This window comes from Ciconia boyciana, chromosome 7, assembly GCF_034638445.1.
Source record: "Ciconia boyciana chromosome 7, ASM3463844v1, whole genome shotgun sequence".
In the NCBI taxonomy this organism is placed as follows: domain Eukaryota; kingdom Metazoa; phylum Chordata; class Aves; order Ciconiiformes; family Ciconiidae; genus Ciconia; species Ciconia boyciana.
The window spans coordinates 12,301,212-12,313,770 of NC_132940.1; the positions used below are offsets into that span (position 1 = coordinate 12,301,212).

The following is a 12,559-nucleotide window of genomic DNA, read 5'->3' on the forward strand; positions in this document are numbered from 1 at the left end:
TGTCTGCCCTGTAAGCCACTGGCTGAGCAGGATGGTTTTGCAGGGATTTGTGATGAGTTCACTTGGCTAAGGACAGCCTGGATGCTCCAGTCGTGTTTGTGTGTTAGCCACTGTGGAGAAGAGCTGCATGCTGCACTTGCATACAGCTCCTGTTCGAAATGTTCAGTCTGAAAGGTGTCAGCAGCCTGGATGTGGCTGGATGTATATAAGCCTTCAGCCAAGCTGTGGTCTCGTGAGATTTTTTTTGCCAAGAGCTACAGTCGTTCTGATGTGCAGCATGTTACAGCAGACTTGAGGGTCTCTTCCATCTCAGAACGAAATGCACTTAAGAAAACAGAGTTTGTGTTGTCAGGACACTGATTGAATCAAACCTGCTCTCTCTTCTCTCTTACAGGTTACCAGGACAATGCCAGTACTTAGGGCTGCCGGTTGCTGATTACTTCAAACAGTGGATTAATCTGAAAAAGGTACTTTTGTGCAAACTGCCATGGTCCCTGTCTCCCTCTCTCCCCCCTCCACTTGTCCTTCTCCTTTCCTCTTTAAGGAGGTGTCTAATAACTACTGCTGTTTTGCATTGAAATGAGTTATTTTCTCAGAAGCTGGGCTGAGCGAGTCCTCTGGCTGCCTATTGTATCTCCTCTAATAGAGTCTTACTGTACTTGATGGGATGTGTTCTGCAGCTGGGGAGAATCCCATTGTGGCAGGCACAGTGCGGTGTCTCCGCATAATAGTGGGACACTGTGAGGCCCCTCCTCAGCAAAGGTTGTGTTGGCCCCAGTGTTGCTGACTCTGTTTTGTTTTGCAGCCATATAAGGCTCTTAGGAGCTCAGTTCCCTTCAGATCAAATTCTGGTTGATAAACATGTGGAAATATTCCCAAATAAAAATCAGTATTTCCCTTTGTGCTGTGGGGAAGGGGAGCTGTCTCAGCAGCACGTCCACCTAAGAAACGAGTGGTCACTTTGCAGAGCAAAATACCTTGGACTTTACTGTCTGGTGCCTTGTGTTGTTCCACGCCTTCTCTGGGTGGTTAAAGAGCAGCCTGCTGTGCATCCGCAGAGTCTCCTGGCACAGCTGCTCCATCTGCACAGAAAAATGTGGTGATGCCATAAGCCACAAATTGAAGTGGGAAGAAAAGAAAAGTGTGATTACAAGCAGTAGCAGGGTGAGGGGGGAGGCTGGGGTCTGTGCACAAGAGAAACTGGGGTGGCCCTTCTGGTTAAACCTTTGGATGGGTAAGATTCCCTTCCCCCATCCAATTTAATGTTTTATTTGGGTTTCTGCGCCTTTTCCTGATAATTAGGGGTCTCGGTAAGTGGAATTTGCTTGTAAACAGCTTGTTGTACTTGTGGGCTTTTCTTTTGTTCTTTTATTTATTTATTGTTTTAAATGGAAGCATGAGTGACAGGCTGAGCGGCCGCAGAAGGACAATTTGCATGATCTGTTCTGTCAAATAGGGTAGAACATGAACTTAACAAGGGATGCTGGCAGCACATTCCCGGCTGAACTTGTCAAAGGGTCTTGTATTTCCCTGCTGTCAGAGCAAATCTTTTGGCTGATTGCTGGTCCTTGGTAAATGAAATCTGAAAGCACATTGGGGCATTCTGCAGTTCAGTGACCATTAATGATCGCCATTTGAAGTTCACTAAACTTCCGGTGAATGGATAGCAGCTATATAACCAGCAGGTTGATGGCTGCAGAATAATAATATTTTAAAAAAAAAAATAATCCCTATGTACCATGATGTTCTCTAAGAAGATCCAGCTGTGCTCCTCCTCTGGGCCTCAGGGTGAATAAGGCTTTTTCCCATAGTTTGAGGTTCCTGGATTTAGCGTGTTAGGAGCTGGGATTCATCGTAACGTGGACATCCAGGCAGCTGGCTGTTCTTCAAGATGGGCGTTCATGTATTGGGCTTCAGCAAATACTATGATACTAAGTTAAGGGCTGTTGAGCATCCATGAAGTACCAAGCGCAGAGCTAAAGGCGGGAGGAGGAGGGAATCTGTTACAGTGAAGTGTTCCCCTGCCCAGCTCTCTGAAGGGGTAGCAGGCTAAGCATGTAGGATGGGGGCATGTGGGTTGGGGCTGTCCTCCTCTACAGATGTGTTACTCAGAAAGTAAGGCTCTGATCTCCCTCAGATCTCATGGGGAGGGAATGTGTGGGAGAAATGTTTATCTTTCTCCAACACCTCTAATCCCTTAAAAATCTGAAGTTTTTCTGAGTCTTTAATATCTGATGCCCTGTGACACACAGGGTGGTTCCAGGGTCCCTGCGTCCCCCTGGGAAATGACCCAGGTTGAAGCGGAGAGCAGGGACCTCTCCTGTCCAGTGGCTAAAGAGCTGCCTCCCCTGGGGCTTGCTCTTACCCCAGGGTGAGGATCTTTCCATGCCACTCACTTCCCTGCTCTCTGGGGGTGCTTGTGGGGGAACCGCCTGTGTGTTTTCATGAGAGAGGATTTCCAGCCTAGATAAATAATTCCGGCCAAGCAGCCAGACCCAATGGCACCTCAGTCTTTTGAGTGAGCTCCCAGTGTGAGACAAATAAGGATGGACAGGTATCTAGCCCCCCTGCTCTTCCCTGCATAGCTTGGGTGGCCCCTTTTCCGCTCCCTCTGGCATGTTCCTGACTTAGAAATACCTCCTACGCTGAGTCTGCCTCTAACCTGATCCATGAAGTGAAGGTGTTGGGGGTGGTGGTGTGAAACTGCTAATTTCTAGGTCACGGATAATACAGAGACTTGGATGTTTCAGATGTCAGGAAAACAGTTCATGTGACTGTAAATGGCATGTGTGACTGAGAGCAGTTTCCTGCAGGATGGCCCCACTTGCATCTGCTCTCTGTCCTTTGAGTCTCTGCTTGTGAGCAGTGATACCAAGAGGACCCTACTGAGTTAGGGAACTGCTGCTGCAAATACAAGGCAATGCAAAAGAGTGGGATTATGTACAGAAAGGTGCGTGCATGGGGCAGACGTGTTTGTGTACCTGTGTGTAGTGCGGTAGCAACAAAATATGTGCCACATTCCCTCTGCCCAGGCACACACGGCTTCAGCTCCTCTTTGTCTCCGTTTTGTATCATCTGAAGAAACAGTCCTTGTCTGTGCTGCCTCTGCCAAAGCGTGGGATGCTCCAGAGCTCAGCAGTCCGTCTTCCGGAGGTGGTGAGACGGTCTTTCCCAGGGTTCATTCCCCAATTAACTCCTTCCCTTGTCACTTCTGTGCTACAGGAGCAGTTGAGGTGAGCACCCTGTGCCTCCAGGCCTCTTTCAGAGTATCCAAGACTTGCCTCTCAGGCAAGCTGAAGATGGGAATCAGCCCCTGCTAGCTGCCACGCTTGTGTTGCCCCAGGAAACCTTTTTGGATTGATCTGGCTGTGCAGGTGGTGGTGAGCTCCACACCTGACTGCTGCGACGGTAGCCACACTGTCTTGGGATCTGTGAAAAAGCTTTCTGTGGAGGACAAAAAGGGGAAAAGCTGCCTGTGCACTTGACCGCGTTTGCTGAAGTTTTACCTTGCCCTATGCCCCCCCCCCAGCCTGCTAATGCATCCCTTCCATCAAGCCTGATCGGTGTTTGCTGACATTTTTAATGTCACTGAGCGATCTTGTATCTCTGGTGAACTGTCAGTGTAGAGCTGACTCGGGGCAGAGAGTTTATCATGTTCTTCACTTCGATTAGCTCAGCCTTGTGGGAGGGCAGCAGAAAGCAGAGGAGGCTTTCTTTGAATGCTGCAACATTTCAGATATCCCCCTAAACCATCTCGATAGACGAGCCACCATCCCGTCTGCCAGTTCTCCTTATGTGCCTGTCATGTCGATCCACGGAGGCCCCGTGGATTAGGACTGAGGTGCAGAACCTGAGCTACATCGTTGGAGCTGGATGCTCGGGATGAAAATAGCAGAGAGTGCTTCATGTCAAGAGTGAGGGGCACCAGTGGAGAAATAGGTGCAGAAAGCAGGAGGCTGTGGGTCAAGATTTATGTGAAAAGGAAAGCTGCTGCAGCTAACAAGCTACAACCAAGCTGCTGCCCCAAGAGTATCCTCAGGTAGCCTGGATAAATTCATTAGTGCTTATTCTAACACAAGAATCAGCTCTCCTTCGTGCTCCCTTTGCTCTTTTGGGAGCCTCTGTGGTTTATCATCCCAGGTCCCGCTTGAGTTAGCAGCGTGGTCAGTCCCGTGGTGGATCCTCACCCTGCGGGGATGGAGCCGGCGCTGTGTTAGGCTGAGGACACGGTGCCTGCGATCGCAGGGTGGCCAGGAGCCTGGGAATGGGAAACACGGTGGGCAGTAGGAGTGCCAGCACCACTGGGTTGGGAGCACGTCATGGAAGGGAGAGCGGTTTGATGGAGGGAGGAGGTGGAAGAAGCTAGATTTTCTTACAATTAGCTTGTGCAAGAAAAACATTAGAAGGATGATGAGGGTGTCAAAATGGCCAGATGAAAGGTCTAACCCAGATCCTCTCCATGCCAGAGCCAGTAGCCAATGATTGCAGGTGTAACACGGAGAGCATGATTCAAGTCAGCTTTCTCTGGTTCCCAGCAATTTTCAAGGATTGAGAGCTGGTGGCTGTCTCCAGACCACTGTGTCTAGCACCCACTGTTTTTACCACGTCTGTCTACCAGAAATTTGTACATCCGTTCTGAACCTGCTCATGCTTTTGGTTTCTACAGCATCCTGCAGCAATGAGTTTTGCTATTTAATTATGCCTTAATTATACTCTATATGTTGTGTGAAGATGCAGGTCCTTTCGTTTCATTTAAACCTACTGTCGGATCATTTTCTTGCGCCTAGGTCTTGCATTGTGTGAAAGAGCAAACAAGTGCTTCCAGTTCTTCTCCCTTCTATTATTCTTGACTTGAGACCTCTGCCATACTCTTGCTTCAGTTGTGTCTTCCAGTGCAGCGTAACTTGTCAGAGGGCTGGCACAAATGCATTTGCAGGCTCTGTGACTCTAGAATTGGGTTGTGGAAGCTGTTTTTAACACTGTATGCACTATCCTGATCTTCCATTTCTTCTCTGGATGTTATGCGGTTAAAAGATAAGAGGAGAGTTTTATGTAACCACTAAAGGTTTGTTATTCCTTGTTTTTCAAATGATATTTTATTAATTTTTAAAAAATACAATCTTCGTACCCATCACAGAGCTGCCCCTTTCCCAGCACAACTGTCCTGGCATGTTTGACTTGTCTTTGATTTCTTCTCACAGAGGGCAGCGTGTCTTTAGATACATTAATAGTGGTTGCTTTAGAAGTGACAGAAAACTGGTCCTAGTTTGACATCCTGCTGAAGTCCAGGAGAGTTTTTATGAAAGGCAAGGATTGAATGATGTGTGTGGAGGAATGCAACTTTCCTTCTCTGGGCATCATGAAACCGAGTTGACGGAGCCTTGGGGAGCACAGCGTGACCACGCTGGGGGTGACATGGCTGTGTGCAGAGCTGGCCTTTTCCAGGCCCAGCCTTTATTGATCTGTAGATACTCGTAGTTGGAAGCAAACTGTTAATACACATGCACAAATGTTTTAAGGTCACCTACTCACACTGTGAAATCTGACAGAGGAAGCATGTAATAGGATGTTTTTGTTAATATTTGGCAACTAGAAATAAACACATCTTAAAACAAACAAAGATTTGCTAACAGCTTTTTGTCTCTCCTCTGAATTAACAATTCCTTCTGCCTTTGGGGTGGGAGGAGGAGCTCTGAGTGCTTCTCAGGCACTTGGTGCTGAAGTGTCTTGAGTGCTTTGGATGAAGAATGTTGAAATGGGTGCAACTGAGAAGTGGTTTATTTTTTGGCCTGTATGCCTGGAAGTTGCTTTTGTGAGGTCTAACTTCTTGAGGACTTACTGTGATTGTTATCAATTGCCTGTTTATTGAGTTATTGGCTGTAGGGAATATAAAATGCCTAGTAAGGTAAAAATTACAGAGGAGGACTCCTCAGGCAGAGTGCTTCATGGCCAAAGCATCAAGCACATGAATGGATGTTGCCACTTAACTGCGAAGAGCTGCTCATATACCCGCAGTACTCAGTGCTTTGCTGGTTTGCAGCATGGGTGAGTGCTCTGAGACCCTGTCACACCTTCCTTCAGTGGGAGCTGTGCTTTCCTGGGCTCCTCACCCCCGGCTGCAGAGCTCTTGGCTTTGGAAAGTCTCTCTCAGAAGGCAGGAACGGGAGAGGTTGTGAAAGGAAACACAAGGAGAAGCACGACTTCAGGGTTAAGGGGAGTAAGAGTGTCTTTTCCATGGAGAGTAGGAAAGAAAAGTGTCTGTGCAATGGCATTGGCTCATAGTTGGAAGAAAATGGAAGGAATTGCTTATAATAGCAAAATGACTGTGTTTAATAAATACTTTGCTCTGTATTTACAGAAAGGCAGAGGATGCCATATTGCTGAGCAAGAGGTTTGCTGTTACAACACAATTTTCTGATAAAGTTAAGTTGTGGCTTTCGGTTGGCATTTTGCATAGCTGGTTTACAGGAGTTTTAAAGAGCTGGCTGAGAAGCCCTGGACTGTTAATAAGTCTATGAACATGGGGGAAGTTCTAGAGGACTGGAAGAAAGCTAATGTTGTACCAGTAATTTAGAAGGGCAAATGGGATGACCAAGGAAGTAATTATAGCCCTATCAGCTTGACATTAATTCTGGGCAAAGTAATGAAAAGCCAGATATCATAGTTGATTAATAAAGAATGAAAAGAGGGTAATATAATGCCAATCAATGTGGATTTATGGAAACTAGATCTTTTTCAAACTAACTTGATATTTTTTTTATGAGACTACATGTTTGGTTGATAAAGGTAACCATGTCAATGTAATATACTTCTGGAAGGCATTTGACTTGGTACCTTATGACATTTTGATTAAGAAACAAGAGTGATACAAAATCAACATGGCACACATTACATTGATTAAGAACGAGCAAACTGACAGCTCCTAGCATTTAATTGTAAATGGATAATCATCATGGAGTGCATGTCTTCCTAGTGGGGTCCCACAGGGATCTATTTCTCAGACCTCTTGTATTTAACACTTTTATCAATGCCCTGAAAGAAAACATAAAAATCATTTTTGATAAAGTGTGCGGATACTGCATCCAGGAGGCGGCTGCTGTTGGATTTATAAACAGGCAACGGTAAGTAGGAGCAGAGGGGATGGATCATCTCTTTCTTTGGGACTGGTTTGACCGGGATGGGATGCTGGGTCCCATCTCTGCATCGGAAAGGATTCTGGAAACTTGAAGACTGGACGAGAACTGCGAGACCCATGGGAATACTCGCCATGCAGTAAAGACCCTGGGAGCCATTTAGGGTACCGGAGAGAAGGGTAAGGGAGACTTGGCTGTTGTCCCTAAGTATCTAAAGGGAGAGCCAAAATGTGGCGAGAGGCTCCTTCAGTCTAGCAGACAAAAGCATAAGCAGTTCCAGTGCCTGGAAGCCAAAGCGAGGTAATTCAGGTGCAGATTTTTACAGTGAGGGTAATTAACTATTGGAACAACTTACCGAGGGCTGTGGTGGATTCTCCAGCTCAGGAGGGAAGGTTTTTTCCTAAAAAGATCAGCTCTGGTTCAAACAGGAATTAATTTGGGGCAGCCTCGTGGCCTGTGCAGGTCAGGCCAGCCGATCGCGGCGGTTTCTTCTGCCGTGATAATCTTCGACTGTCCGTCTCAGCGTAGCTCTGGCTGCTCCGTTCCCTTGCGGTGAGAGCACCCTCGAAGGCTCCTGACCTGGGGGAACGTGGGTGGCACGAATGCCACGAGGCTGGGGATGGACGGGACAGCATCCCGGGGAGCGCGGCACCGCTGGCACGGGCAGGGGAGCCCTCCTGCTCCAGGGGCTGGAGCGCGGCAGCCGTCCATGACTTCTCCTTTAAATCTGTCGTGCAGCTGTCTGAACTCTGAAATTTCTTTCACTCTCTCCCTCGCCTTGTTAACATGTGTTGCCTTTGGGGTAATCAGGGAAAAAATATTATGTCCTTTTACAATTACCGGGTTTTGGAATATTAAAATGTCTCTCTGCATCGGCAGTGTTATTTTGATTGGTATTCTAACCTTTGACTAGCCCATAAAGCGAGCCGCTCTTCAAGCCAATATTGCAGGACTGAAATTTAATTCCGAAATGATTCCAGATAATAGGGAGACAGATAATATATGCATGAAGGATATTATGTTTGGACTAAATGCAGCAGGGCCAGGGCTTGGGAGTTGAATAATAGCCCAGAGTGAGTTATAATCTGTGGGACAGAAATACCTTACTGTCAGGGCCAGGAGAGGAACTCTTAAATCAAAGGGAGGGCGACGAGGAGGGAGTCGAGGATAGTCATCTCAAAGGGAAAGGGCATCCAGGAGAGGCCTTAAAGGAGCAGCCCTCTCTGTCCCGCTGCAGAGGGACCCGTCCCCCCATTCTTATTTAACAAGGAGTGCGGAGCAAAAACACATTTCCAAGGAAAACCAACAAGCGGGGGGTTGTGCTGGGAAGAGAGGGTGAGTGTCTGCAAGTTCTTGACAGTCTTTTCCCTTTCCTCCTCCTGGTCTCATTAGAAGGGGATACAGGATGGGTTGATGCATCAGACTTCTTTGCCTTGGTTTCCCTAAAAGCTATAACCAGATGGACCGAGGGGCTGTTGATGCGGGTTTGCAATATGCACTAAGGTAGGGTGCTCACATAACGCAGAGTAACCATTGGGGCTGGTTTTGGTATCCACCTTTGCGTAAAACAAAGGGAGCGGAGGCACGGCATGTGGGCTGCGTGGCCAGTAGTCGTTCAGGGCTCTGCTCTCCCCTCCTCAGCCTGGGACTGACTGGCGGGCAGGGTTGTCTCCCTCCCTCAGAGCTGCTGCCCAGGCTGCTGACTGGAGACACAGGGCAGGAGCATCCTACGTGACAGCTACGTCCAAATTCAGTGCCTTTTAAATACTGGAGGCTTTAAGAAGCAACACCCCCTTCTGGGCTTTCTGTCCCAGGGAAGGAAACTTGGGGTTTTTGCTATTTGCTCCTCTGCAAGTGGCACTTTGTGCTTTGCCGGCAGCTTCCCAAGCATGGTGGAGCAGTCAGCAGGGTACTTTTCACTCTGCAGTAGCTCAGCCCTATAACTTGAACCTGCTGGGCGAGGCACTGGGAGTTTTTCTGTAGCCAGACTTCGCAGAGCACTGCGGAGTACCGTGCCGGCAGCTGTCCCATGAGGAGGGGAGCTGAGCAAGCAGAGATGGAGAATGATCTCTGCTGCTGGGGTGACACAAACCCATGTCGATATAACAGGCTTTGGCTCAGTGGCACGAGCTTATAGTTTCAAAGTAATGATCCCAGCCTCGCATTTCATTTCCTTTTCTTGCAGTCTCAGGAGCTGGTCTTGCTACAGCTGAGAGGGGCTGCAGACGCAGCCTGGAGGCTTCACTGGTTTTGGATGACTTGAGTGGTAACATACATACCCATCCCAGGAGGGCAGAAAAGAGCAGTGTCCATCTTCGCCTAAATCAAATGGTTTTGTGTGTTTCCCTCTCCTTTGGCTTTCGTTGATGTTTTTTTTGTTGCATCCTAAAAGCACAGGAGCAGTTTTCTGTGGAGCATGTGTCTGTATGAACTGTTCTGGGAGCAGAGAGGAAAGATATGATCCTCAGAGGGTTAATGTAAGTTCTTGGACTTGGTTCACCAGAAAGCAGCTAAGTTTCCTGGCTTGCAAAATAGCAGATTAGTAATTCCTTTTGGCCATAAAATCCACAACAATGTGAAAGAGCACCCTTTTGCTGCCAAACTCATGCCAAGCAGAAGGCTGCGGGCTGGGCACATGCAGCCTGTTCCTTGCTCACTGCCATTTCGACTCTGCTGGGTGGGTAAAGACAACCTGTGATGAGGTCCTGTTATGTGGAAGCCATTTAGAGCTACTCCAGTGCAAAGGGGACACATCAGTATCTTGGTCCTATTAACAGCAAGCTCCTCCTGGAACTTCCTTCCATCCTTCCTTCCTGTAGCTATCCTGCGTGTGTTTTAGCATGTGTTCGTCTCATGGCGTATCACACACGGATTAACTTCTTTACTATCAGGGGTTCTCCTACACTCTCTTTTGCTAATACATATTAAAATTGCAGTAGGTGCATGTTAAGATCTCAGCTGTTTTCCTAGACAGGGTGCTTTGGAGCCTTGTTTTAGCCTTTGGAACAAACCAGTTTTGCATGCTGCACTCAGGGAGGACCTGGCACAGGTGGAGAAAACCCAGAAGGGAACAGAAAAAGGGCCAGAGAGCTGGAAGACGTGACCTCCAGGGGAAGATGGAAGGATCTGGGATGTTCAGCTTAGAGAAGACTAAGCAGAAATCATTTTTGGAGGAATGAAAATGCTCAGAGGAGGAGAAGAGTTTATTCTGGGTGGTTGTGGTGGACAGCTCTTGGTCATGTCCTTATCTGCTGCAAGGAGATCAGTAAACAGTCCCTGTGGATGAAGACAGGGATGTGGGACCTTTAGCTCTTGAGATTTTCAGAGTTTAGAAGAATACGGTGGGGATAGTTTGGGTCGAGCTGGTCCTGCCTTGAAGCAGATGGTGTGGGTCATCACTTCTCCCTTCCTACCCTGTTTGCTGTGACGCTTTCTGCTCCCTTGCACTTGGACATAGACTGCCTGCTTTCCCTGGGACACGTTGCTGAAACTCAGATCACCTGAGCAGGGAAAGAAGGGGTGGTTGCCTTGGGTGCTGCATACGGTCTCCACTCCTCTCCTCATGCCATCTGCCCAGATCAGGATGTTTCTACTGGGGAAATCCCAAGACAGCCTTTATTATTTGGCAGCACCTTCAGGCTCCAGCAAGGACCAGGGCCTCCGGGTGCCACGCGTGGTACAGAGGGCTCTCGAATAAGGCAGGAAGGTGGTGATTCAAGAGAAACTGAGGAACACAATTATCTTGCTTGGCCCCATGCAGCCTGCGGGTACTGGACAAAGCAGAGAGTAGAATTTGTTGCTTTTGTGCTTTTTTTAACCAGTGCAAAAGCTTTGCCTTCTAGATTAAATTGTAAGCAGTGGTTTGCTGAGTGCACTGCAATGGTTGCTTTACTGAAAGCATCCTTGTCTATGCAAGTGGTTGGAGGCACGTTGGCATTTGTGGTTCTACGTGCTGTAGCCTGCAGGCGAAAGGCGGAGAGGCAGCTGCTCAGACCTTACGTGCTGCTCTTCCTGCTGAGTGCCATATTGCTCGGCTGCCCCTCGCTGTGCCTGCGCTCCCCTTGCTGGGGGATTTGAACATCTGTCCCCTGCACCGAGGAGCCTCCTGGTTCCCATCTGGCTGTGTGTGCACTGCTGCTGAGGTTAAACATACTGCTCAGACCTTTACACAATGAGTCTGGTTGCTGCTTGCAGGTTGAGGAAGGAGCCACGCTGGCTCTCCTGGTCCTGCCTGTTTATGGGGCAGTGTGGTGTAGGTGCCAAAGACAAAGTTTTGGAAAGAGCATTTGAAAGCAAGCAAAATAACCCACAATGAAATCTAAGCAACTTGTGCTTTTGATAAGAAATCTTTCTGCAGTGTCAAGGTTATGCAGGCTGAAGTGGCCTGATGGTCCCCATGGTGGGGTCCGGATGGGCAGGGAGTTGCTCCAGGGCTGGTCATGGTGTGACTGGGACCTGTCAGCTGGATGCTTGCTGTAGCTGGGGGTAACGGTGTGTACAGGGTGACCACAGCATGGCTGATGTGCCACACGTTTGCATCCAGACTTGCCCTGTAATGTGCCCTTGGCATGGCACCCCAGGAGCAAACCAGGGAAACCGTAAGGATGATCAGTTAGGCCCTCGATCTCCCAGCAAGTGGGTGTCTTTCTGGCGCAGGTCTGGCGATTCACCTGCACGCAGGACCGCGGCTGTGCCTGTGGGGCACCAGCGCTGTTGGCAGAAGCTGGGGGCCTTCAATCTCACGTGCCTGCTTATGTGAAGGTGTGGGGCAGCCTGTGTCCTCCCACGTCTCATGCGTACTGCAGTCAGCCAGAGAGGCTGGAGCCTTCTGCATGCCCTGGTATTGCGAGAGGCAAGCCTGACCCCAGGCCTGACACAGCTCCCCACGGCCAATACCAGAGCAAGGCAAGAGGAGAAAGGATTAGAGACAGGGCATGTTTTACAATAATCCTGCAACGTGTGCTGCATTCCAGGCCAGGAGGAGCTGGAAGGCGAAGGCGCAATGCGTGAAAGATGGCCTTTCCCAGAGTCCCGTGGGTCAGGCGAGGGGCAGAGCATCCCTGCATCCCAGCCCTTCAGCTGGAGCTTTAGGTGGGTACCAGCACAGCTGCCTAGTTCCTGGGAAAGGAGCTCTGTCCTCTTTTCTCTGCATTTAAAAGACAGGAGCTCCACGTAGGAGCATGAAAACAGCCCTGTGTAGTTCTCTGGGGAGGAATGAGGGGTTAATCAGATTTTCTAGCCTTGGGGCTTAAAACATTAACTGGTTTAGTCCTCATTGTCCTACTGAGCCAGCATGGCTACAAGAGGGAGAGTGACTGCCTGCCACCTCCACCAGCAGCGGCAGGCTGGTAGCAATTGGCTTGCCAGGAAGTGGAAAGAACTTTTTTTGTATAAGGTGTTCCTGGTGCCCTGTGCTGAGCATGATG

General features: G+C 48.8%; 1 protein-coding gene across 6 annotated transcripts in view; it reads left to right on the forward strand.

Moving 5' to 3' along the window:
* The window catches only part of ERI3 (ERI1 exoribonuclease family member 3), a 135,083-nt gene that overhangs the window by 52,266 nt on the left and 70,258 nt on the right, over window positions 1-12,559 (forward strand). For 5 of the 6 annotated variants that reach the window (XM_072868258.1, XM_072868261.1, XM_072868256.1 and 2 more), the window contains one exon: window positions 395-467. In XM_072868258.1, the coding sequence (XP_072724359.1) occupies window positions 395-467 (73 nt within the window). Of the gene's footprint in view, window positions 1-394; window positions 468-3,222; window positions 5,596-12,559 lie in introns of those variants that run through there. The other variant, XM_072868263.1, reaches the window with a different exon arrangement.